The sequence below is a fragment of the Nicotiana attenuata genome, unplaced genomic scaffold (assembly GCF_001879085.1).
Source record: "Nicotiana attenuata strain UT unplaced genomic scaffold, NIATTr2, whole genome shotgun sequence".
NCBI classification, from domain to species: Eukaryota; Viridiplantae; Streptophyta; class Magnoliopsida; order Solanales; family Solanaceae; genus Nicotiana; species Nicotiana attenuata.
Window position 1 is genome coordinate 221,751 of NW_017670557.1, and position 27,810 is coordinate 249,560.

The 27,810-nt window shown below is 38.1% G+C and overlaps 4 protein-coding genes across 4 annotated transcripts; 3 read left to right on the plus strand and 1 right to left on the minus strand.

The window, feature by feature from the left end:
- Positions 1–358: 358 nt before the first annotated feature.
- LOC109240926 lies at positions 359–2,089 on the minus strand. The gene is made up of 2 exons (XM_019407615.1): positions 1,457–2,089; positions 359–1,363 (listed from the first exon to the last, which is right to left on the minus strand). The coding sequence occupies exons 1-2, from the start codon at positions 2,087–2,089 to the stop codon at positions 359–361; spliced, it is 1,638 nt and encodes a 545-aa protein (XP_019263160.1).
- An 11,548-nt stretch (positions 2,090–13,637) lies between these two features.
- On the plus strand, positions 13,638–14,171 carry LOC109240927. The gene has a single exon (XM_019407616.1). It carries the CDS (start codon positions 13,638–13,640, stop codon positions 14,169–14,171), a length of 534 nt encoding a protein of 177 aa, XP_019263161.1.
- Positions 14,172–18,617: 4,446 nt separating this feature from the next.
- On the plus strand, positions 18,618–24,373 carry LOC109240934. The gene is made up of 3 exons (XM_019407626.1): positions 18,618–19,839; positions 19,949–20,097; positions 23,355–24,373. Exons 1-3 carry the CDS (start codon positions 18,922–18,924, stop codon positions 23,602–23,604), a joined length of 1,317 nt encoding a protein of 438 aa, XP_019263171.1. The 5' UTR covers positions 18,618–18,921; the 3' UTR covers positions 23,605–24,373.
- A 271-nt stretch (positions 24,374–24,644) lies between these two features.
- Positions 24,645–26,895, plus strand: LOC109240933 (pentatricopeptide repeat-containing protein At5g66520-like). Its single transcript, XM_019407625.1, has one exon. The coding sequence runs from the start codon at positions 24,663–24,665 to the stop codon at positions 26,277–26,279; it is 1,617 nt and encodes a 538-aa protein (XP_019263170.1). The 5' UTR covers positions 24,645–24,662; the 3' UTR covers positions 26,280–26,895.
- The last annotated feature ends 915 nt before the right edge of the window (positions 26,896–27,810 follow it).

Genomic DNA, 27,810 nt, shown 5'->3' on the forward strand with positions numbered 1-27,810 from the left:
TGGCACGTTCAGTGTGGCTTTCTTCTGTTCAAATCTTTTAGGAGGGCTCAGCATGAGCTGTTCCTTCCTGGGGGCCCTAGGAACGTAAAGAACGACATCTTTGGCAGATGCTGCCCCTGTCTTTGTTTCTACCGCCTTTTCTACATTTTGGGGAGTGAAATTTATCTTCTTCTCATTTTTAGCCTGTTTTGCCACCGCTTTGGGTTTCTTTTCTGGGTCGGCGATGGCAATGATAGCTTTTAATGCTGGGTCAAATTCTTTGTCCTCACAGATCATCCTGATGACTGGCCCGTTGTTGTGAGCTAGTAACGGGTTGTTGGTTATTAGGGTCTTCCTCATCACTTAGCACTACCCGCTTCTATTCTATCAGATTCTCGATCGCTCTTGTAAGGGTCCAACAATCTTCAGTGTCATACCCTTCCGCCCCTGAGTGATAAGCGCACCTGGTACCTGGTCGGTAAGATGGAGATTCCGAATTCTGTCTGTTTAGAGGTACAGGCTGCAACAAACCCATTTGGACTAACTTCGGGAATAGGCTGGAATAAGACTCACCAATAGGGGTGAAGTCAGCCTTCTTGGGTGGTTCACGAGGGCGTGTGTTATATTGGTAATTGTTCTGTGGTGGGTGAGGATTATACGGAGCTTGGCTAGGAGGGTTATCTCTTGGAGGTGGAGCTCTGTTTTGGTTATAATGTTGATGTTGCTGTGCGTATGGTTGGTTGTTCATTACCGCAAAAGGATGCGGGGCCATAGCATATGCTGCATCCTGGTGGGGGTAGTAATGCTGCGGGATCCTGGAAGAGGGACTAAAGTAATCCCGGGGTTGATGAGAGTTTCTCAATCTTGAAGCCATCATGGCTCCTTCTTCTTTCTTCTTCCGGTTTGCTAAACCTCCCGAGCCGCTCTGGATGGCTTGGGAAGTGGCTCTTATAGCTGATTGACTTATGATGCGGCCTGTTTTCAGGCTGTTTTCTACCATTTCTCCAATCTTTATGGCCTCCGCGAACGATTTGCCCATGGCAGACATCATGTTTTGAAAATAATCGGCCTCTTGGGCCTGTAAGAAGACATTGACCATCTCGGCCTCATCCATCGGTGGTTTTACCCTGGCCACTTGTTCACGCCATTTGATAGCGTATTCCCGGAAACTTTTCGAGGCTTTCTTTTTGAAGTTGGTCAAAGTATTCCTGTCGGGAGCAATGTCCACATTATATTGAAACTGCCTTACAAAATCCTGGGCCAGGTCGTCCCATATGTGCCAATGGGAGATATCTTGGTCCGTATACCACTCAGAAGCAATTCCAGCAAGGCTTTCTCCGAAATAAGCCATTAGTAGCTCCTCTTTTCCACCAGCACCTCTCAGCTGGTTACAGTATCACTTTAAGTGAGCGATCTGGTCTCCATGCCCGTCATATCTTTTGAACTTTGGCGTCTTAAAGCCAACGGGTAAATGCACGTGAGGGAACATGCATAGATCAGCATTGGAAATGCTCTTGTGGCCACTCAGGCCCTGCATATTCTTGAGGCTTTTCTCGATACTTTTCATTTTTTGTGCTATCTCTTCTTGTTCAGGATTCCTCACGGCTTTCTCATGTTCTATGGGAGACTCACATTGTGGGTGCTGAGGATAGGAATTTGAGGTAACCCGAGCGGAGTCCAATTGAAATTGGGGTGTTTGGAAAGTGAAAGTTGATGGTTCAAAGCTTTGTCGAGGTAGTGTTGGTTGCGCCATAGTAGAGGCTGGCGGTGGTGTGAACACTGTAGATGCTATTCCTGAAAACGGTGCCTGGGGGCGAACCTCAGAAGGCGTACCGGTGAAATTAGCCAACATGGTGGGGTACCCAAATGGGATGAATGGGTTGGTTAGTGGGATAGGGACATTGGTAGTTCCTCCCATACTGGGGATCAATTCGGGGAATCCAGGGATAGCACTAGGTGGCTCCCTGCCATTGGACCATGCGTCCCACATTTCTAACACATGGCGCCGTAGCCTTCTATTTTCCTCGGCAGCCGCTGGCTCTGGTTGTGGGATAACCGATGTCGGGCTATCTTCGGGCTCAATAATAGGTAGGTGACTTCCTGATGTCATGGCGATACTTCCTTTAGATCTCGTGAAATAAGGGTGTGAAGCCAGATTACCAAAAAAACCAACCACTTAAAAATAGAACATGTTCTTAATAGCATACACAATAAACCGGTTAGTTCGTGACATTTAACACATAGGGAATTGCATATTGGGGGATGCAATGCACCTGAACAGTAAATGTGTCTAAATGTTTGCAACGGCTGCATGTCTCATCCCGGCCTTGCTATTTCTTTTATCAACTTTCAAATCCTGAATCTTTTCTTTCTTTTGCTCTTTTATTTCCTCGCTCTTTTTTCATTTGATTTTTCTTTTCTCTCCCTTATTTTTTTTTTACTCAGGTTGTCTATAGCTATGATCGAATCCGATGAGGATTGCCTACGTATCACGACGCCGCATGAATCAGATCATTACTTAGTTCAGGAAAATAAATGCGGAATAAGAGACAAGAAAATTTTGGGGGTATTCAATTTTTCATTAAACAAAATCTTTTTAGTTTTTCTATTACAGGGACTTAAAAGGACTGACGGCTATTAAAGGAAAAGTATAGACTCGAAATAAACAACAACACAGCTTAAAAAGTAAAGTACAGATTCAAAACTGAAAACTTAAAAGTACATAAGAGCTTCTACTGGTACTCTGGGAGCCTGCAGGACATTAGCCGGTCTTTGCGCGGGCCTTTGGGCAATATCTTCTTGAAGACGGTCTAAGTCATCCATCACCTGGCGAACGAAGGTCATCATGGTAGCAAAAAACATAGACCTAGTCATGTCCTCATATTCGTGACATTTCATCACGACATAGTCAGCTATCTCCTTGATCCTTGTTCTGATAATTCCCTTTTCTTGAAGTAGACGCCCGATTTGCTGTGCCCGGGCTTCCAACACTTGTGCGTCCGTGTTGTTTTGGTCTTGTAGTTGTTGCACGCTTTCTTCTAGTTGGCAAATTAATGCGTAGCAATGCTCTTTTTTTTGTCTTAAATCTTTGGTTTGCTGGACCATTTCATTTTCAAGGGCAAACAGCTTTTTCTTCAGAACTGTTACTTCTTGGTCATATTTCTGCTTCAACTGAGGGGCTAATTTAGCCGACTTTGTTTGAGCATATGGAAAATCTCTTTCGGCCTTTGTCAAGTCAGTTGCATAGTCATGTACCTTCAATCTTAGGTTGTTGATGAGCTTTCCATCCTTCTCGCTTCTCACAGGCGTTTTGGCGGCTATCCTCATGTCTCGGAGTTGGGCTCGGAGCGCCTCGTTCTCTCGGGTCAATTTCCTCTTTTCACCTTCGACCACATGCCTGTAAGTCATTGTCAAATACGAGGTTCCTCAACTTTTCCTTTAAGGCATGGACGGTGGCTTGATATTTCTTTTACTTTTCTCCCCAGGCCAACCGCTCCCAGGCTTTATCATCGAAAGCTTGGATATGAGGCCTTTTGGCGGGCCTTTCAGGTTCGGGTTTTGGCTCATCATTAATGCAACCCCTTTTCTCAAACCATGTGGCATAGCCTGGATCTACTTCACCTTTTGCAAGGTCGGGCACTTGGGTATCCTCTTTCAAGTATCGGAAAACATCCCAGATTTGTTGGACTAAAGACTCGGGAATCGGAGCTTCGGGGTGTAGTTCATGACTTGGACACTCAAGTCTTCATCCTCGGGCACCACTTGATATCTTCCTAATTGCCTCAGAACCCTCTGGGGCGCATAGAGTTGGACACTCTTCAAACCCATGAATAGAAAATAATTCTTTATAGCTGACATGTATATGACTTCCCTCACTGGGAGCCATCCTAAAGTCCACTCAATTTGATTTGCCTTTAAAGTTCTCAAGTGGAAATCCAAGCTTTAACCCCTTCCAGAGAGTCGTAATCTTTCACTCTTTCTTCATAGCTTTCAATGAAGTTGCTCTTGTTTGGGCCGTAGTTCATGAATTTTGGATGATGGCGAAGGAGTTCAATTAACCACATTTGTAAAAGGATATGGCAACCTTCGAAGAATGTCGCCCCCGACTTACACTGTGTCAGTGCCCGGTAGATATCCGACAAGATTAGTGGAGCAAGTGTGTGATCTTCCTTGGCAGTTAGGACTTGCACAATTCTAGCCATACGGATATCAATTGTCCCTTTTTCATTTGGGAAGACCATGACGCCCAGAAATGCTACTATAAAGGCAAAGCGACGATGAATTTTCCAAGTATCTTTGCTTTGCTTGTTGATCAACCCTTTTTCATGCGTTTCAAACCCCTCTGGATGCCCATACCTGGAGTACAGGAAGTAGACCTCGCTTATACGGTTATTTCTTATTTGCTTACTGATGTTCATAGTATCAAAGAAACGGCGCACTGACATAGGCCTCGGGAATATAAGCTTTTGATTTCTTAAGTCCCTGCCGAAACTTGTATACCCAGCTATCTCTTCTAGGGTGGGAGTAAGCTCGAAGTCCGAGAAGCAAAAGACATTGCGAACGGGATGCCAAAAAGTCACAAAAGCCTTGATTAGATCATTCCGAGGCTTGACTTTCATGATATCCGTGAGAGCACCCAGATGTTCAACGACCCAGTCTTGCCCTTCTTGGTCCAAATCATACCACCACATTTGAAGTTGTAGTGGAGCTTGTTCTACGACATTTAACGGTGGATTCTGGACGGTATTCATTCTGTACCTGTGAACGGGTAGGGTTAAGGTTGACTCTAGTTTGGAAGACAGACCAGCGGACTCTTTTTGCAGGAACTAGTTTTCAATTTTCAAAGAGAAATCACCTTAAAAGTGGCTATTTGTACAACATTAACCAGAATGGTTATTTTTGCAATAGTGGCCCCTTCTTACTTTGGGTAAAGTTTGAGGCCGAAGTAAGGCACTTTTCTGGGAGAAGTGATGATTTATTGACAGACATGTCCGTTCTTAGCGAAAATAGCCCTTCGACAATGTAAGGTGTCCTAAGGCTATTCCGGTAAAAACGGCGCAAGACTTAACCGAAATTGGGTCGGCTTTATTTTTTAACCAATGGACATATTTTATTTATTTGGCTTGAAAAAATTGGGGTCGGTACCGATGAGGTTTGCCTACATATCTCACATCCGGTGAGAATCAGACCCGCGTAATTCGGTCAGTTTTGGCATAATTGGAAAAATATGATATTGACTCAGTTTCATTTTGAAATACATCTTCTCTTTCTATCTCTTTTTTTCAAAAAATTTGGCAGAGTTTCGAGGCATTTTCAAATACCGGGGTTTTCAGAACCGGGTGAATTCTTTATCCTACCTCACTCTTGATTTTTCTGTTGTTTTTCTTTCCTTAGCCAGCCAACATACAAGCCGAAGCAAATAAATGTACAAATAGCACGTAAGATGCATCAGGATGGTCTTTCATTTCGGGTACACCTGTCCTAGACGGACCCAACCCCTGTGTTGAGTCCCCAAAGTCAAGTGCACGTGATGCAAACAAACGTTCCTACTAGGGATCCGGCATGAGGTTATGTTATTCTAGGTTTAAACCTGGTGTTGTGTTCTAATCTGGCTTACCCAAACGGACAACTTGAGCTGAGGTGGGAGCGACGTACCGGGAGCACGAAAGTCTACCTGGCCTAGTGGCTGATCCATCCTCGTTCTATTTGATACGACCTTTAACAGAAAAGCGGGCCACGCGAACGTGTGCACCATTTTTTAGAAGACTCAGAAGGGAGGCGTAAGAAGATAGTTTTAATACAGTTCAAATAATATCAAAGCGGTAAAAAAGCGGCAATTAACACATTAGGCCCACAAAATACAGTAATATCAACAATTAATAAAGCCAAGTAAAAATCACATTAACAAGCTCGAATTCTTGAACCCTGAAGCAGAAGTTCTGGGTTCTTTTCCCCAGCAGAGTCGCCAGAGGTGTCACACCTCCTTTTTCCCGAGGGGGTATAAGGGAGTTTTTCCAATTTAAGTGACATTAATCGATGTGAGATTATTTATTTAATTTCAGAGTCGCCACTTGGAATAATTTATGGTGTCCCAAGTCACCGGGTTATTTTAAAATCTCAAATCGAGGGAAATTTGACTTCGTTTAAAGTCTGCGAAACTAGAAAGACTAGGTAAGGAATTCTGTTAACCCGGGAGAAGGTATTAGGCATTCCCGGATTTCATAGTTTTAGAACGGTCGCGTAGCAATTTATACTTGGCCTATTTTTTCTAATTACTCATTTTAGGACCTATGTTTGTTTTTACCTTTTACCGCTATTAATCACTTGATAATCCGTATTTAAAAAATTAACTTAAGATGAGTTACGCGTACAAATACTCAATTCCTAACACTTAGTTTATTTAAGAAAAAGGTTTGGTCAAAGTTGCGCGAACACATACTTTGAATTTATTTGAAAGAAACGTAATCATGATAGCAATTTAAAAACTCGCGCCTAAAGCATTTCTACGAGTGTTTGATTAAGGCGCTTTATTTACTAAATGTTTGACCATGGTCACGCGAACGTATACCTTGGTTTATCTTGGGCATCACAACTATGTCACGCACGCGTGTACATAATTGTAATAATTAATCCAATTTAAAGTGTACATAAAGTTGTGATTATGTCTCTAAACTAAGTACCCTATGTCATGTAGCTAGGTGTAAAGGTTCCAAAACTATGTGAGACATTTATTTAATCAAATGGGGCAGCTTGTGTATTAACTGCCAAACAGGCCCAGATTTTAAAGTTTGGGGCCTAACAAGGACTGAGTCCAAATGAACTCTAACCCAAGATATATATTGTCTATTACTCAACAGTTAATGAATTTAAATCTAAAGGGACTTCGGCCTGACTGAATCTAGATGAATCTGGCCCAAAGCAATTTAAGCATTCAATCAATTAAACACACTAGAATCAGGAAGATTTGGGCCTACTAATGAATCCCAATGACTCTGGCCCAATATCCATTTGTGGACAAATAAATGAATTCAAAAGAAAAGATTTGGGCCTGATGATAATGAGTCCAAGTGAACTCTAGCTCAATGCATATTTCTGTGAAGAAGTTTGAGATAAAATTTGTAATGACATTTGTAAAGTTTTGCCTATATTTTTTTTATCTTTTAAAACAGAAGTAAAAAAAAGGTTTTTTGAATAAATTCGAAATTTTTATTAAATTTTGGACAATTTTCCTACTGATATGCCTAAGTCTTTATTTCGAAATGCTGGTTTCAAAATTCATTTGTATTTGAAAATCTTGAAGTGTAAAGGCCATTGATCAACTCATTTTGTTTACTAAAAAATCAGAACACAACTCCATGAACCCAATTGGTTTTGGGTCTGAAAATGTATTATGGTTACCATTTAGCTTACTTTGTACAAATCTGGTTTTTTAAGGCTTTAAACAAACAACAATCAGAATTATTTAATTATTTTAAAACAGTATGGTAAAGTTGCTAATCTATTAAGCTGATTTAACACACAAGGAAATGCAGTAAAAATTAAATTATTACATTTTTTGCTAACTGAATAATAATAACCAAACTGCCTATTGTTATTCTAACAGAATTTCTAGAAAAAATGATTTATGTGATACTGCTCCATACAAACATACAGATTTTATAATGTATGAAGCTTTAAACAGATTTTGCAATAATCAAAGATAAAGCTAACATGACTTAAATCACCTAACATTGTAAATAATTAACTCTACACAAACTTAACCATACAACAACATGATTCATGGAGTATTCAAACAAAAATACAAATTTATGATAACCAACAAATCCAAGTCGTGATTCAGCAAAGATGAAGATTTACATTTGTTAAGAAAAATACCTTGACAGCAGCAACAAACAGATAAAGAAAATAGGTCTCTGGAAACTTCAGTAATAGCAGCAGCAAGAAAACCCAAACAGGAAACCAAAACCAGCTTCCATAAAACCTAGAAATCCCAGAAAATAGTGTGAAAACCAGTAGGAGTTCTTTGCTAACAGTGGAAGAAAGAGACTCCAAAGCAGTGCAAAATAAGTGTAATTTTAGGTCTAAAAATGTATATCCAGCTCTATATTTTGGTCTATTCAGGTGTGTTCAGATCTCTTCAGTCTATTCAGGTGTATCTCTAAGTCTGTGTATAATGAAAAGAAGGAGTGTATTTATAGTGTGAATGAGTGAAAAGGGATAAGAATTAGGGTACAAAAGAATCTGCCAGAATTCCCTAAAAATCAGGGAAAAGGAATCTTTCTTGACAGAAATGGACAACTGTCCAGTTTTTAGTACCTTTCTTATCTCAGAAAATGGACAAGTGTCCTATTTTCGAATATTATCTGTTCTTATTCCTATTTTCCTACTCAGCATTGGAACAGTTGTCCCTATTCTAGAAAGTTCTAGCACTTTCTGAATGATTTTTAGAATTATATTTCCAAAATTGACCCTTAAGGGTCTTGGAATTACTTCAGAACCAAATTGGTTCTGGGCTTGAGTCAAGTGACTCTTGGCCTGAAGAGCTTGGGCTCTTAAATTTTTTAACAAAGCTATGGGCCTGTCTATTTAGCCAGGCCCAATAAATTGATAACAATAAGTAAAAGAAAATAAACAACAACAATTTTTTAACAAAGCTATGTGCCTGTCTATTTAGCCAGACCCAATAAATTAATAACAATAAGTAAAACGAAATAAACAACAACAACAAAAAAAAACGAAAAGAGAAAAACAGTAAGCGAAAATAAGGAAAAATAAAATAATTTAACATTATTTTTTTATTTTATCTTAGTTACATCCGTTTTAATTAATTAATTAATGCAAATGAAATAACAAGTAAAATACATAATGATGTAAAAATCAACCGAATACATTTAAGCCCTGATTTTATTTATTAGTTAGGTCTGTTTTAGTTAATTAATTAATTTGAACATAATATAACTAACAATAATAATTACTAAAATAATAAAGACAGTAAATAAAATAAATACACAACAGTAAATAAATAAATAAAATAAATTGCAATACTGGAAATAAACAATAATAACAATAACAAAATAATAAAGATAAAGTAAAGAGAGAATAAAAATAAATAAATAAATAAATAACGGGAAAAGAAATTAAAGATCTCTAGCCGCTAAAAGCCCTCATGCCAATACATCCATCTGGGATTTGAGATCCTTGATGGGAGATATTGGCACGAGGATCTTTAAACGAACTAGAAAAAATTGAAAAGGGGGTGGATCTAGGGTTTCGGCCCTTTTAGATCTAAGAACTAGGGATTTTGGTTGGGTTTTTGGGGATTTGGTTGGTAGGACGAGGTTCAAGGAGGTGAGGAGAGTGTATGATGTGAGTTTGAGGGGTTTTGGAGCTCCACCGCTGCCTTAGGCGATTTCCGGCGGCGGGTTTAGGGCGGCACTAGGGTTTCGGCCCTATTTTAAGTTTAGAGTTGTTGGTTTTTTGTGGATTTGGTTGGTGGGGGGAGGTAGAGGAGGAGAAGAGGAGTTGATTGATATTATTTTGGTGGTGTTTGGAGGTAGTCCGCCGCCGGTGGCGAATTCCGGCGGGCGGCGCCGCCGTTGAGGGAGTGTCGGCGGCAAGAGGTGATGGAGAGAGAAGAGAGAGATATGGGAAGGCTAGGGTTTGGGGAGTTGAGAGAGAGATGTGAGAGAATGGGGAGTTTGGAAATGAGGGGGGTGAAGGTTTTAGGACATTTTTATATTAAAAGGGGAGGGAGCTTCGGACCTGGATCTATTATAGATCAAAGGCCATGATTGAATGGAGGGAGATGGGGTGGATCAGATTTTTAAGGGTTTGGGCTTGGGTTTTTTGGGTTAAGTTTAGGATTGGGCTAGTTTAAATTGGCCCAATTTGGCCAAGACCGCTTTTCTTTAATTTTAAAAACTAATTAATTTAAATAAACCCTAAATTAAGTACTAAATTATCTTAATTTGTAAAATTACACTAATTATCTATTTGTATTATTTACACAATTAGTCAATCTTAAGTTTAAAAGGAAAAATTACTTAATTTAATACTAAAACTAAAAAAAATGTCAAGAACAAATAATTTTTTGTGATTTTCTTTTAATGAAGCAATTAATCATATAATTAGGCATTGAATTAAATTAAAAACCTAATAATGCAAGATGATGAATGTTTAAATATTTTTTGTTAGTTTTCTTAACTTTAAAAATGAAAAATGCGACTAAAAATATAAATAATTCCAAATAAACACCAAAAAAATCCTTAAAAAAATCTAAAAATAAATAGGACTAATTTATTCATTAATTTTGTATTTTGGTAGGGTAAAAATTACATGCTCACATAGGTACGTTCGTGGAGGATCTTGCTTCTTTTGAGGATGAAGATCCGAAAACAGGGGTTGATGCGGACGTCACTTGTAGTGCTTGCTGTCCTAAAGAGCTTGCTTTGCTCCTTGTAACTGGTCCAAAGCTTTCAAAGGTAACATCGAGGATGCTTTCCACATCAGCGTAGAACCTGGAATTAGCAGTCTTGGTGGAAGTTGATCTAGAGTTGATTTTCTTTGAAGCCATTTCGATGTTCTTGAACTTTGGTGATTGAAAAGTTGAGATGAGAGGTAGAGATTGTCCCACCAGGCGTACCACAATTTGTAGACAATAAATTGCGTCGAGAAAATAAAATCAAGACCGAAAATGTTGCAACAATCGTAGTATTTGATTTCGAGTAATATGAGTGTACAATCTCTATGAATCATCTGATTCTTCTTTCTAATAGAAAATAAATTCAAGGGCCTTCGAGCTTGATCTTGAATCTATATTGTTGCCACAAACGATAATCTTGAATTCAGCTAGCACGACCTTTGATTTGAACTCGTACTCCTTGAACCTTGATTTGTTATTCGTTCTTGAGCTTGAATTTGATTTCTTGAACTTGAACTTGATTGCTTAAAGATTGAAACTTGTAGAGAAATTTGCGGCGTTTGATCCAAGAGCTCTCTCTTGCTTCTTGTTATAACTTCTGGTATCTTTTTGGGTTATGAAGACCCCTATTTATAGTTGTGGGAGGGAGAGTTATGATAAGAACAAATTCTTTCCGATCAGTCAAGTTGAAGTGTGACAAGGCCGCATTTGATTGGCCAGAACATGTCACTTGCACATGTGGCGCAGTTTCATTGACCTTTTAATTTGACTTGGCATGCCTTGTCATCTTGACACGTGGCATGATCTCATTGGCTCTTTTGTTTGACTTGGCGCGCCACGTCATTTGACACGTGGCACCAAACTGGGCCTCTAGGAAGATGACATCTTGGGCTTAATGAAGTAGGCTCATCACTTTAGCCCAATTAAATGGGCTAACCAGTGGATTAAGACTTATTTATTAATCCATATATATTGGACTTATATAATTAATTCAATATATTAGCCCATAATATTTATTTGGACCAATATATCTTGAATTTAAAATATAGTCCAAATTATTTTATGGATTTAATTTTAATAAAAAAATTTATGCCTACAGATGGGTTATAGAAAATCTGACGTGGGCATTAATGTGTCATCCATGTCAGGCATTTGAAGAACACATGAGGTCAAAAGGGTTTAAAACTGTGCTTTTGAACAACTTATAAGTATTTGGGTGAAACTTTGTGAAGTAGGAGGAACGGGATGTCAAAACCAAATAAGTACAAGTGTCCCTCAGGCTATTCTGCCTATATTATAATTATATTATACTATATCATATTGTATTGTATTATTTGTGGATATAACGTTTGGGTAGATTGGATCGTTTGCAAATAACATTTTGTCGTTTGGTTTGACAATATCTTATTACTAAAATGCCCTCAATTAAATATTAAATTCATCAATAATTACACATAAAAATAATTTAAGAGAACCTTTTTCTACTAATTTATCAGCAATTATGTTGTCTGGAAACAAGAGCAAAAATCTGAAGAAAAAGATTAACTATCATTAGCAAGAAAAGAAAAGAAATAAACAATGAAAAGAGACAAAGAAACGAACAGAGATTTGGATGAAAAGGACATCATTCTGGAATATGGACGAAGACAAAGTAGGTCAATAGGTTGTAGATTTGGAGTTAAAATAAAAAAGTAAAGGGTAAAATATAATTATGGAGTAACAAGTAAAGGCATAATTGAGAAAAAAACAAGTCCACAACATCAAATCCTTTGTTTCACAAAATGGGTCTTTTATTGTTCTAGAATGACAGATTTGATAATAGGAAAAAGGGTCAAATATACCCTTTTACTTTCGGGTGTCCATATTTAATATCCGTTATACTATCCAGCCAAATTTACTTTTACCATTATGCTATTCGATCAAGTTTATCCCTACCATTAGCCAACTTTTAAAAATTATTCCTCAATCCATCAGGTTACCCAGAATCTCCCAAATTATTTTAATTAAGTCACTTATTCTTCTTCTTGATCCATTATTCTTTTTTCTTGATCCGAAAGTTGAAGGGTATAACAATCAAAACAAATATATTTTTGAATAACAATACAAACAATGAGTAACAATCATACAAATGTTATAAATATATTATATTATGGATGTTTATTTGGTACTCCGTTGTAAATAAGCTTCCCGAAGAAGCTTATCCATATGAGACTCCGTCGTAAACATATTTATCTATTTAGTAATCTATTGGAAATAAGCCTCCTGAAGAAGCTTATCCTTTGGATACTCCGTTATGGATAAATATTACCCCCAGTGGAAGATTATCCATACCTAGTACAATAAGCTTATCCTTTCAGTACTCCGTTGTAGATAACATTACTACCGGTAGGAGATTATCTATACCTGGTACAATGAGCTTATCCTTTCAGTACTCCGTTATGGATAAACATTACCCTCGGTAGAAGATTATCCATACCTGGTACAATGAGCTTATCCTTTTGGTACTCCGTTATGGATAAACATTACCCTCGGTAGAAGATTATCTATATCTGGTACAGTAGCAGCTTCCTTTCTTCTATAAATAGAGGAGATTTCAGTTCATTATGTACATACGTTTAAAGTCAAATAACATATCAATTTCTCTCTATACTTGTCTTTACTTTACAGTCTTTATTTTATAATACGTTATCTGCACGAGACTCTGCCATCTCGAGCAAATACTTTGAAAGTATCTGAGGTACGAACTTTCTTTTTCTATATAATGTCAAATCTTTCTAAACTTGAATTTGTAGCCCTGGATATATCGGGCAAAAGCTACATGTCTTGGGTGCTTGATGCTGAAATTCATCTTGATGCGATAAGTCTGGCAGACACCATCAAGGATAAAAATTAGGCATCAAACCAAGATCGTGCCAAAGCATTGATATTCCTACGCCATCACCTTGATGAGGGCCTGAAAATGGAATATCTCACTATTAAAGATCCAGTCATATTGTGGAATAATTTGAAAGATAGATATGACCACCTGAAGATGGTCGTTCTTCCACAGGCACGTTATGATTGGACTCATCTAAGGCTACAAGATTTTAAATCTATAAGTGAGTATAATTCTGCTATGTTCAGAATTATTTTCCAATTGAAATTATGTGGTGATAATATTACTGATCATGATATGTTGGAGAAAACTTTCACCACTTTTCACGCCTCGAATATGATCCTGCAGCAGCAATATCGAGAGATGGGATTTAAAAAGTATTCTGAACTTATCTCGCATCTTCTTATAGCCGAGCAACATAATGGGCTATTAATGAAAAACCATGAAAGCCGACCTACTGCTTCTTGTCCATTCCTTGAAGTGAATGAGATGAACTTCCACCAAGCTAGACGTGGAAGAGGTCGTGGCCCCAGTCGTGGTTATGGCCGTGGTCGGGGAAGAAACTCTAATCATGGTAATAATAATGCACCAAAGAACCCTCCTCGCCACCAACAGTGGAAAAGGAAGGAACAAAAGCATGAAGCGGTGCAAGCACCAAATGCAGAAAATGCATGCTATAGATGTGAAGGAAAATGGCACTGGTCACATACCTGCCGTACGCCAAAGCACCTGGTTGAGCTTTATCAAGCCTCCCTGAAGAAGACAGAGAAAAATGCCGAAGCAAATTTTATTTCTGAAGATAATTTAGACTTCATGCATTTGGATGTAGCTGATTATTTTGCACTCCCAGAAGGAGAAACAAGTCATGTAATCGGTGGTGAATCTGTAGAAATGTAAATATTTTAATTTTTGTTGTTGTAATAGATAGTATGGTTATGTAGTTGTTGTACATAAATAAAAGTTATGCTTTGATAATGATGTTTACTATAATATATTTTATTTATGTCATTTTGAAGAATATGGATAATCCTCAAATTATGTTTGGATCAAAGACAAAATCATGAAGATATTTGTATTATTGATAGTGGAACAACTCATGCCATATTCAAGGATCAGAAATACTTTTCTTATTTGCATAAGGAAAAAGAAAATATTTCAACAATTCCTGGTAATATAAGTTTGATTGAAGGCTCCGGAAGAGCCATTATATTTCTGTCTAAGGGAACAAAACTTATTATAGACAATGCATTATTCTCCTCCAAGTCCCGAAGAAACTTGTTGAGTTTTATAGATATCCGCCGAAATGGCTATCATGTTGAGACGATAGATGAAATGAACGTGGAATATCTTTGTGTTACAAAGAATATTTCTAGCAAGAAATGCATTATAGAAAAGTTACCAACTTTATCTTCTGGCTTATACTATTCAAATTAGTACAATTGAAGCACACTCTATCGTAAACTAGAAGTTTACGGATTCAAATACTTTTGTGCTTTGCATGGCCGTTTGGGCCATCCTGGATCAATAATGATGAGACGAATTACTGAAAATTCGAGTGGGCATCCATTAAAGAAACTGAAGATTCTTACAAATGACGAATTTTCTTGTGATGCTTGTTATCAAGGCAAAATGATCACTAGACCATCACCAATGAAGGTTGACATTGAATCCCCAGCCTTTTTAGAACGTATACATGGGGATATATGTGGACCTATTCACCCATCAAGTGGGTTATTTAGATATTTTATGGTCCTAATTGATGCATCTTCAAGATGGTCTCATGTGTGCCTACTATCATCTCGCAACCTGGCATTTGCAAAGCTATTAGCCCAAATAATTCGATTAAGGTCAAGATTCTCAAATTATCCTATAAAGGCTATTCGCCTTGATAATGCTGAAGAATTCTCATCTCAAGCTTTTGATGATTATTGTTTATCAGTTGGGATAAAAGTTGAACATCCTGTAGCTTATGTTCATACTCAAAATGGCCTTGCAGAGTTATTTATTAAACGCCTGCAATTGATAGCAAGACCACTACTTATGAAAACAAAATTGCCCACTACTGTTGGGGCCATGCTATCTTGCATGCAGCATCACTTATCCGTCCAAGACCGACACATTATAATAAATATTCTCCGTCACAATTAGTTTTTGGTCATGAACCAAATATTGCCCATCTACGAATTTTTGATGTGCTGTATATGTGCCAGTAGCACCACCACAGCGCAGTAAGATGGGGCCAAAGAGAAGGATAGGAATATATGTTGGATTTGAATCACCCTCTATTATTCGCTATCTTGAACCATTGACAGGAGATTTATTTACATCTTGATTTGCAGATTGTCGGTTTGATGAAATAATTTTCCCACAATTAGGGGGAGAGAAAAAGAAAATCAAAAGAAAAATTGTGTGGAAAGTTTCATCATTATCTCACTTTGATCCACGTACCCCTATATGTAATCAGGAGGTCCAGAAGATCATCCATTTACAGAATATAGTAAATGAAATGCCTGACGCATTTACTGATTTGAAAAGGATAATTAAGTCACATACCCCTGCAGAGAATGTGCCTATCCCAATTGATGTCCCAGTAGGACCATCTACTAGCATGAGAGCTAGTGAACCTAAAGCACGCCTGAAGCCGGGTAGGCCTTTGGGTTCTAAGGATCGAAATCCTCGAAAAAGAAAATCGACAAATGATCAAAATGATACTATGAAGGGATCTCCTCAAGAGACCTAAGATCTGATTAGTTCTGAGATTCCTGAAGAAATCAATGAACCTGAAACTCAAGTAAGTAAGGAACTTTTAATAAGTTCTACCGGTGATGGGATTAATTTAAATCGATCTGAAATAGTGGTGGATAATATTTTTGCATATAATGTTACACTTAATATTATGCAATATAGTGAGGATATTGAACCCCGATTTATCGAAGAATGTCGACAAAGATCTGATTAGCCAAAATGGCAAGAGGCAGTTCAATCGGAATTGAAGTCACTTGCTAACAGAGAGGTCTTTGGACCAGTAGTCCAAACACCTGCTGGTATAAAGCCAGTTGGTCATAAATGGATTTTTGTGCGAAAAAGGAATGATAAAAATAAAGTTGAAAGATACAAAGCTCGCCTTGTTGCACAAGGATTTTCACAACGACCTGGAGTCGATTTTGATGAATCATATTCACCTGTTATGGATGCCATAACATTTCGATATCTCATCAGTTTAGCACTACATGAAAAGCTTGAAATACATCTAATGGATGTAGTTACAGCTTATCTGTACCGATCACTTGATAATGAAATTTCTATGAAAATCCTGAAGGATTTAAAATGCCTGAAGCAAATTCAAAATCTCAGGAAATGTATTCAATTAGATTACAAAGATCTTTGTACGGTTTAAAGCAATCTGGGCGCATGTGGTATAATTGCCTTAGTGAATATTTGCTGAAAGAGGGTTACATAAATGATGTTATTTGTCCATGTATTTTTATAAAGAAAATGGCATCAGAATTTGTTATAATTGCAGTTTATGTTGATGCCATAAATCTTGTTGGAACTCCAGAAGAGCTCCAAAAGGTAATTGAATATCTTAAGAAAGAATTTGAGATGAAAGATCTAGGAAAGACAAAAATTTGTCTTGGTCTGCAAATTGAACATTTAGCAGACGGGATCTTTATCCATCAATCTACTTATATAGAAAGGGTTTTAAAACGCTTTTACATGGACAAAGCGCACCCATTGAGTACACCAATGGTTGTTCGATCACTTGAAGTGAATAAGGATTTGTTCCGACCTCCAGAAGAGGATGACGAACTACTTGGTCCCGAAGTACCCTATCTCAGTGCAATTGGTGCACTAATGTATCTTGCTAATGCTACAAGGCCTGACATAGTATTTTCTGTTAATTTACTAGCAAGATATAGTTCTTCTCCTACACGGAGATATTGGCTCGGGATTAAGCATATATTGCGATATTTAAAGAGAACTCTTGATATGGGTTTGTTTTATACTAACAAAGATAGTGCAGATCTTGTTGGTTATGCAGATGCAGGTTATTTATCTGATCCCCATAAAGCTCGATCTCAAACCGGGTACGTATTTACATATAGAGGTACTGTCATTTCATGGCGCTCCACAAAGCAATCTATTGTTGCTACTTCTTCAAATCATGCCGAGATAATAGCTATTCATGAAGCAAGTAGGTAACGTGTATGGTTGAGATCAATAATTCATTTTATTCGAGAAAAATGTGGCTTGGAATGTGAGAAAAGACCCACAATTTTATACGAAGACAATGCTCCATGCATAGCCCAATTGAAGGGAGGATTTATAAAAGGAGATAGAACGAAGCTCATTTCACCAAAATTATTCTACACACATGAACTTCAGAAAAATGGTGATATTGATGTGCAACAAACCCGTTCAAGTGATAATCCAGCAGATTTATTCACTAAATCTTTGCCAACTTCAACTTTTGAGAAGATGGTATACAAGATTGGAATGCGGAGACTCAAATATTTGAAACAAGGTTTTCATCAGGGGAGTAAAATACGTGATGCACTCTTTTTTCCTTACTAAGGTTTTTTCCCACAGGGTTTTCCTTATAAGGTTTTTAATGAGGCACCTAGCAATGCGTATTGCTAAATATGTGTACTCTTTTTCCTTCACTAGGATTTTTTCCCATATGGTTTTTCCTAGTAAGGTTTTAATGAGGCACATTATCTTTTAAACATCCAAGGGGGAGTGTTATAAATATATTATATTATGGATGTTTATTTGGTACTCCGTTGTAAATAAGCTTCCTGAAGAAGCTTATCCATATGAGACTCCGCCGTAAACATATTTATCTATTTAGTAGTCTATTGGAAATAAGCCTCCTGAAGAAGCTTATCCTTTGGATACTCCGCTATGGATAAACATTACCCCCAGTAGAAGATTATCCATACCTATTACAATAAGCTTATACTTTCAGTACTCCGTTGTAGATAAATATTACTATCGGTAGAAGATTATTCATACCTGGTACAATGAGCTTATCCTTTCGGTATTCCGTTATGGATAAACGTTACCTTCGGTAGAAGATTATCCATACCTGGTACGAGCTTATCCTTTCGGTACTCCGTTATGGATAAATATTTCCCTCGGTAGAAGATTATCTATATCTGGTATAGTAGCAGCTTACACAGCAGCTTGCAGTAGCAACTTACACAGCAGCTTCCTTTCTTGTATAAATAGAGAAGATTTCATTTCATTATATATATATAAGTTTGAAGTAAAATAACATATTAGTTTCTCTATGCTTGTCTTTACATTATAGTTTTTATTTTATAACAACAAACAAACTGTAAGTAGTAGAAAAAAACATTCCAGAAGAAAATAAGATAGATGAAGAATTACTTCTGGGGTTCCACCGCTGCCCACTTCATTGCTTTGCGCTTTTGCAAATTTCCAGACACGTCCAGACCCTCTCCGTTCACCTAATCACTCTGATTCCCCTTTTCTATTCCATTTTCTCTCTCTTTACCTCTTTTGGCCCTTATATTTAGGATTAATTTCAGATTTAACTTCTGCTCCAAGAAATTGACGTCTGAATGATTTTTGTTCTTACTGCTAATCCTTCTTCTTTGATTTTGAGGTCCTCGCAGCAGTCATGGGATGGTACAGAAGATCAAAATTCGGTCTTGACGCGTTTCGCAATTTCGCATCAAAGTTTTCACTCAAAAATTCCATTCAAGAAACCATTCCAAGACCCAACAAATTCAATTCTGCATCTGGGTTTTCCACCTCGTCCTCAAAGATTCTGAGAAACTCGTGTTTTCAATATGGCATCAAGCAAAATAAGTATACTACTGGCCCTTTTTTGGGTGGGGGTAGAAGATATTACTATGTTGATAGACACCAAGTTCATCACTTTCGTCCAAGAGGTCCACAGAGATGGTTTCAGAATCCAAGAACTGTTCTTACTGTTGTCTTGGTTGGTTCTGGATTAGTGATAACTGTTTACATGGGTAATTTGGAGACTATACCTTATACCAAGAGAACCCATTTTGTGCTTTTGTCTAAAGATCTTGAGAAAAGGTTGGGTGACACTCAGTTTCAACAGATGAAAGGGACATTCAAAGGGAAAATATTGCCAGCTATACACCCGGAAAGTGTTAGGGTGAGACTTATAGCTACAGATATAATTGAAGCTTTACAAAGAGGAATGAGAAAAGAACAAGTGTGGACTGATCTTCACTATGCATCAGGTGACATGGCATCTCATGGGACTAGTAGTGGGCAGCATGAGACTTTGATAGCATTGAGTGATAGTAACCCCGAGGCGAAATGGAGTAAAGAGGATGAGATTCTTGATGACAGTTGGGTTCAGAAAAGCAGGAAGAAGGGACAGGAAAAGGGGTCAGAATCCGCTACCGGGCATTTGGAGGGACTGAAGTGGGAGGTTTTGGTTGTAAATGAGCCTGTTGTTAATGCATTTTGTTTGCCTGGTGGCAAGATTGTAGTTTTCACAGGGTTGCTCGAACATTTTAGGACGGATGCTGAGATTGCAACCATAATTGGGCATGAGGTATTTGTGCCATTTTGTTGATCATTTGGTGCATTGCATATATTTAGCTGTATTTCTGCTTTTGTTTTAGTATGGTCCTATTCGCGCCTTTGTTTCAATGCTTTGATAGGTTGGGCATGCCGTGGCTCGCCATGCTGCTGAGGGAATTACGAAAAACTTGTGGTTTACGATCATTCAAATGATTCTTTATCAATTTGTTATGCCTGATGTTGTTAACACCATGTCAGCCCTGTTCCTAAGGCTTCCATTCTCACGCAGGTATGTATATCGCCTTTTATTGTCTGGATTTTTAGTTTCTCTTGCTTGTGTGTTTTATGTTATATCTTTCTCTTTTAGGATTTAGTTAACATTTTTGTGTATTATCACACAATTCCCTCAGTTATTCAATTACACTAAGTTAATAAATAGTCATAGAAATGTCACATACACGTTCAATACGCTGCCAAGAAGCAGGAACTACTCTCCTGAAATGCTTGCATCATAGAGTTGTCATTCTAGTAAGCTCACTTTTTGTGTTACAGCAGTATTGTTTACGTGAAATATTTGTTAATGCTGATTCGGATAATTGCAACATGTAGGCATAGAGCTTGAGCCTCTCTGTATAAGCTTGATCACTTCAAAATCTTGATTTGCATGTCTTGGTGCCCCCCTTTTTTACATATATATCAAGGCATGTCTTAGTGTCCCTTGTCCTTTTCATATGCGTCCTCCAAACCTCATGTGAAGAAAAAACATATTTACAATAAAATTGTTATACTCACTATCTAAATTACATTATACTTCGCTCAAATGGTTCCCATTGCACACGCATGGGCCCTTCTAAATGGTTGTCCCTTCATGTCTGACACATATGAAATAGTACAACAGAACATGAGACATTGAAATTGTTGGTAGTTAGGAATTCAATGTTTTATCCAAAAGTGTTTTGCTTCTATACCAGGCGAATAGAGCTTGTAGAGCAACCAAAGAAAAAGAAAGAGACGCAAGACTTGTTTTTGTGCCCCTTTGGACCAGCAGAACAGGGTGTCTGGGAACCCGATATCCTAACTCTGGCACAGCGTGGGAAGAATTTATAAGGTTTTTGTTTAGGAAGGTATTAGAAAAAAGTAGAGCAAGTTTATAATGTAGACAACTTGGTTTTTAGGGCTTGTAAAGATGCTCATCTACATGCTCTCTGCAATGAATGGTAGGGTAAAAGAGGGGATCTTCCCTTGAGTGCTTTATGTGAGGGTTCTCTTGATTTAGACATCTCAAGATGCTTGGTAAAGACCATGTTCCCTTTGTATCGATGTTAACATGATAATGGCTGGCCGGGTGCAATTGAGTGCACATTGCATTCATCTTCTGATGTTGTTAGTTCCTCCTTTCCGGAGATGCTTTTTGCTTCTTCTCTCTTTTCCCCGTTTCATTCTTTGATTCAACCCTGATTCATCTCTCATTTTCCGGTTCAGTGATATAAGTTCGTCAATTTCATTCATGAGCGAGTTTGCCTGAAACATAGAAAAGACATTCCAAGGGAAAAAACAGGATAGTTGATGGGCGTCTGCTACACAGCACAGGCGCGGATACGAGTACGATATGAAAATCAAAATATGGGGGGCTGTATGTAAATGTTTGGTTATATCTGTTTGATAGTTTTCCTTAAGATGTTGAAAGTCTAAAGAATGTTGTAAAAATCATTAGTAACAATGAAAAACAAAAGCCATAAGACATGTTCCGTCAATTCCTCTGATTTTGACATTACAAAAATGTGAATGTAAGTCAAATTACCATTCAGTAGGTATTTATTATCCGAAAGCATCTCAATATTAACCGGAAAAATGGGGGTACAAACTAAAGATGATTGTTCGGTATAAAAGACAATGAAGCAGTGTCCTTAACTGCAAGGATAGATTGCAACCTGTTCTTTGCAAAACAAATTTGGCAATTCCATGCTGACAAATATTCCTTTTCATATTCTTAACAAGGCAATCCAAAGTTCCAATCTACCAGAAATCTAAAGAGTCTTCAACCAGAAGACACGAACACCTAGCAGCTCTTCAAAATTTACTCAAGAAGTATTGGCTTAAATTGAGTCCTGGTTTTTCTTATTTGAATTAACCCGCCCTGTTTCCTCTTCTCAGAATTGCAGGATGACCTAAAATTGGCCACTGAATACCTATTTTAGGTTAATATTTGAATCTTAAAACCAGGATGCTCTATCCTGAAATGAAACAAGAAATACCTCATCCCAGTAATGGAGTATCCCTGGTACAGTGTGCATTAAAAATTAATACTTGTGTGCCATAGGATGTCTTTCAATTAGTGAGCCTTTCGGATGACAAATATAATTTTGAGAAAAGGGAACCTGAGTTTTCTAAATTTTAGGGGGCCTAGCCTTAGGGTGTTTATTTGGTTAGTGAATCTAAGGCGGTTCTCAGGAGTCTATCACAGGAAATTCAACGTGCCAAAAGTGAGAGCCAAAAAAAGGCAAAAAAGGAGACACAACATCCATTTAAGCAGGACAACCTAAGTTTGAGATGTTATCCTCTCAAACTCTTGTACTTTTTGTCTAAGTGGTGCCAATAGGTAATATAGTCCGTGTGAACAGAAAGCTATAATATGTGACCAGCTTATGTTTCTTACAACTTGGTGCTACTTTCTGATTTTTTTTATATGTGCGTTGAACGTATATCCTAGTCTCCTCATTTGTGACATCAGTTTAGTTGTTGACTCCAGGTCACCCCAATTTTTCTGTATTTGACATCATCCATTTAGTCACTTGGGTGAAAGATTTTAGAATTTTATTGATCACGTTGTGAGTAATGAAAGAAACTATGTTAAAAATGATTGGAAAATAGGTAACAAGCTTCTGTCTCCAAAGGGATTAGACACCTCAACATTCAAAATGAATGGGAGCAGCAATATCTGTCGTGTAACCCACCTTCCCCGCCCACAGGTCCCACATAAAAAATGAATAAATACGGGGAGGAAGTCACTGATTCCAGATGCTCAAATGTTTTTATTTGTGCCCGTTGTCTGGTGCATTTTATTATTTAATGGTGGTCTAGTAAGTTTTTTCTTCTATTAATCTGTTTATAACTTTTGATGAAAAAAGTTTGTAATCACTATGCATCCATAGTTTTACTGTGATCCTGGAGTTCATAACTAATGAGATATGCAACAGTAAGTATATTTAGGTTTATTCTTGTTCTGGTTTTGTTGGTTAAAATCTGTAGTGTATTGCTCGATGAGCTTGTTCCAGTTGAAGAGGTTGGTGATATAACTAATCACACTGATCATTGAGAGTTTGGAACCGAAACTCTTGGCTTCAAACCTTATTGCCATCACCTACTTGTTATATGGGTTGTTAAATTCTGTTGAGTCTCACTGTTAATATCTCAAATGCTTTATCTGTGTGTGCTTCACATGTCTTCTTAGCGAGCATGCATATACAATGCAAGAAATAAGCTCATGGTGCTAGATAGGATGAACGTTTGCCGGGTGTAATTCCTGTTGCATTTATGTGTTACCAGGATGGAGATGGAAGCAGATTACATAGGGCTGTTGTTGATGGCTTCTGCTGGATATAACCCTCGAATAGCTCCGGCAGTCTATGAGAAGCTGGGCAAGATTTCTGGTGAATCAGCTTTGAGAGATTATCTGTCAACTCATCCTTCTGGGAAGAAGAGAGCACAATTGTTGGCTCAGGCTAAAGTAATGGATGAAGCCCTTTCGATATACAGGGAAGTACAGGCGGGAAAGGGGATTGAGGGTTTCCTATAGAGGATACAAAGTGCATACACCATGTGAGGTGGGGAAGGTTTTGTCTTTTACAAAATTGTGGTTTTTGGACGACTCCAATTTCCTTTCGTGGCTGCACAAGTTGATTCTTCTCAAATGCTATTCCCAATGCGTTATTTAGTGGAGAGGTGTATTTTTCGAACAATACCACATAGCTCCCAGTTATGGAGCTGTAGGTAGGTTAGCCCTTCTTTTCTATTTTGGCAAAACGATCACACATCAGAAGCAACTGCCAAGTCTTTAAGCCAAAGAGAAATGTCGTCTTCTTTGCAAGATGAAAAAACTTACAGCTTTGTGAAGACATACACTTCAAAGAACAGGGTATCTGTTTCAAATCCTGTGCCGCCAAGTTTCTAAGAAATTGAGGAAGCAACTCGTGTGCAACATTCCATCTTTTCAAGTAAAGTTCCGTTGTTGATCAACTATCAGCCTTTGCAATTATTTGTCTTCTGGTTGGATTTCCTATGGCAATGTATAAGGCAATTTTCTATCTTCTCCAGGAACTTGGAATGTATAATGTATGGCCTGCCATGGTACTTATAATTGGTGAGGTCCACTTTGCATCTCGACTTTTCCCATGTAAATATATCTTTGGAAATCACAAGGAGAAAGCATACCATACCATGCCAGTAGCGAGATCGGAGTGAATCACTTTATTTGGAGATATATATGACAACACACCTTGGCTTTCAAAAATGTGGGCATATAACTTGATATATCTGCTTCAATACTACATTTGGAGCCTTTACCGCCTTTCACATCCACCAAGCTCTCCTTACAAGTGTTAATCTCTAGCATCTTAATATTTTCTTGGCAAAGTGGCATATCTAGCTAGCTTTTTTATTTTTTATTTCAGAATTTGGAAGGAAATGATAGTTCACCAAGGAATTTAGCAAATGCTACACTTATTTCGATTGGAATGAATTGTACATTAACGTCAGAAAAGGCCAACAGTGAGTTGAAATAGAATTGACTGTTCCCAATTTCCTTATTTCTGTTTTAAAACTCTGAACAATATACTACTACTAGATTGTCAAACGATGGAGTTCCAAAGGTTAAATTTGAAGAATAAACTGACATGCCTGCTTGAGAATTGCAGGAGCATGAGAGAACTGAAGCAGATACACGCCCGCATCACTACATCTCCTCGCCTCTTCATCACTGACCGTTGCTTCCTAATCTCTCGCCTTATTTTCTTCTGCACGGTTTCTCAATCAGGGTCTCTCACCTATGCCAACACTTTATTTAGATTCGTTCCCAAAAAAACTCTCTTTATTTACAACTCCATGATCAGAGCTTACGCTTCAAGAATCCACGACCCCACTTCATGTCAGCCGTTAGTTTTGTACAAACAAATGCTCTTTGATGATATTACACCTGACTCTATTACACTTCCCTTCGTGTTAAAACATTGCGTGAGCAGAGTTGATGAATTCGTCGGACGAAGTGTTCATGCCCACGTTGTTAAATTTGGGTTTCATAGTGATGTTTTTGTGCAAAATTCTTTGATAGGTTTGTATTCACAGTGCGGGTCTGTGGGAATTGCAAGGAAGGTATTTGATGAAATGTCAAATCAGGATATTGTTTCGTGGAATTCTATGGTAATTGGGTGTCTGAGAAACGGAGAGTTGAATATGGCCTTAGAGTTGTTTAGGAGGATGAAGAGGAGGAATATTATTACATGGAATTCAATTATCACAGGGTTTGTACAAGGAGGTAGACCAAAAGAAGCTTTAGAATTCTTCTATGAAATGCAAATTTCAGGTGATGATATGGTTAGTCCAGATAAAATGACAATTGCTAGTGTAATCTCAGCTTGTGCTTGTCTTGGAGCAGTTGATCAAGGTAAGTGGGTGCATGATTACTTGAACAGAAGTGGAATGGAGTGTGATATGGTGATTGCCACAGCGTTAGTAGACATGTATGGCAAATGTGGGAGTGATTCTCGAGCACTTGATGTTTTTAAGGCAATGAAAAATAAGGATGTTTTGGCATGGACAGCGATGGTTTCTGCTTTTGCTCTTAATGGGAATGGCAGAGAAGCTTTCGAGCTTTTCTTGGACATGGAAGAGGCTGGAGTGAGGCCTAATGCTGTAACTTTTACTGCTTTGTTGTCTGCTTGTGCGCATTCTGGCCTTATAGAGATAGGCCGAAGGTGTTTTGATGTGATGAGGCGCGCTTATCACATAGAGCCACAAGTTCAACACTATGCTTGCATGGTTGACATTCTTGGTCGAGCTGGTCTCTTTGATGAAGCAGAAGGGCTAATCAGAAGCATGGCAATGGAGCCAGATGTTTTCGTTTGGGGTGCACTACTTGGTGGCTGCCAAATGCACCGAAATTTTCAGTTAGGAGAAAAGGTTGCTCGGTATTTAATTGCTTTGGAGCCTCTGAACCATGCTTTTTATGTTAATCTTTGCGACATATATGCCAAAGCTGGTAGATTTGACCATGTTAAGGAGATTAGAGCCCTTATGAAGGAGAAAGGGATTGAGAAGACAGTTCCTGGATGCAGTATGATTGAAGTTGATGGAGTTGTCCACGAATTTTCTGTAAGAGGAACACCTCAAGTTTTGATGACAGAAATAAAGTCTGTATTAACTAGTTTGAGTGATGAGATGGGAAGGAGAGTTAATATGAGCCCTTCTCTGGAATGATGAGGAGATAAGTTAATTAACATATGAAAATACTTACTGGTTTTTCAAATTCCATCTTTTAATTCAGCTGTATCCCTTTGTTTGGATTATGGTGCATGGGAATTCATGCATATGGATGACCTAAGTGTTCAATCTCTTCTGAACATTAAATCAGAGGCTAGCATATCTTTGAGTGAGTGTGTTGAAGAACCAACATGAGCCACATATTAAGCAGAAGGCTAGAGAGTTCTGGCTTAGAACCTTAATCACCAGAAAGCAAAGGGACTTGTGTATGAAAGTCTAATGATACCAGAATTATCCATAGTGACCGCTTTAATTCTAGTGAGCCTAATTTGAATGGTAGGGGTGGTGATGGAAGTGTTGTTGGCCTAACACCAGGTTCTTAAGCAACCTTATGTCTGCCCATGAAGGGTGTTCAGCTTCAATGCTACCACTTCTCAACTATTTGTGAAACCATGTATGCAGGTCCTGTAATTTTACTTTCAAGTGTGTGTCTGTCGTCTGAATTTCATTTCTTGGTTCTTAGTCTCTTCTGTTTCAGTCCTTTTTCTATTCTTGTCATATTGATTTGGCCTCAATATCCTACTTGTCTATTGTGCATGAGGTTGGAACAGACAAGAACACGTTTTTGGATAAATTACTCGTTCGTGTTCTATAATTTCTTTTTTACGTGCTTGGATATTACAACATTCTTTAATAGGGGACAACAAATTTGGTTGGTATGTCTCATTTTCAGACATTATATATATGGGCAGGCAGGGGCGGATTTAGGGGGCGCAAGGGGGTTCACCAACCCCCTTCGCCGAAAAATTTCACGGTATATATAAGGCAAAATCTGGTTTTTATCTCTATATATTAAGTTTTGAACACCCTTGACACAACCCTGAAGTGTAGTTTAGTGGTCAATGGGGTTCAAAACTTTCATAAGGTCACAGGTTCAATTCCCACCAGCCACAAATTTTTTTTTTGAACCCCCTTCCAGGAGATCCTGGCTCCGCCAATGTGGGCAGGCAGCTTAACATCTCATTCCCACTGAAAAAAGGAGCTCTTTATCCATGGACGTTCCATCTATTCCTACTACTCTCACAGTTACAGCATTGGCTGTTATCTTAGCAGCATGTTTGTTCAAACTTATCTTCAACGGGTCAGCAAACAAAGGAAAGTACCATCCTGTTGCTGGAACAGTCATCAACCAATTGCTGAATTTCAACAGGCTGCATCATTACATGGCAGAACTGGCAAGCAAATACAAGACCTATAGGTTGCTTTATCTTTTCCGAAGTGAGGTTTACACCTCAGACCCTGCTAATCAAGGGCGGCCCTACCCTAAAGCAAGTAAAGCAACTGTTTTAGGCCCCCATTTTTATTATACCTAATATATTATATACTCTCTCTATGTTTCAATTTAGATGAGGATGTTTGACTCGTCACGGATTTTAAAAAAAAGACTTTTAAAATTTGTGATCTTAAAAGCTTAAAGGGTAAAAGGATTTGCAACTGGTATAATTTTTGCAAGGAAATTGCATCTGAA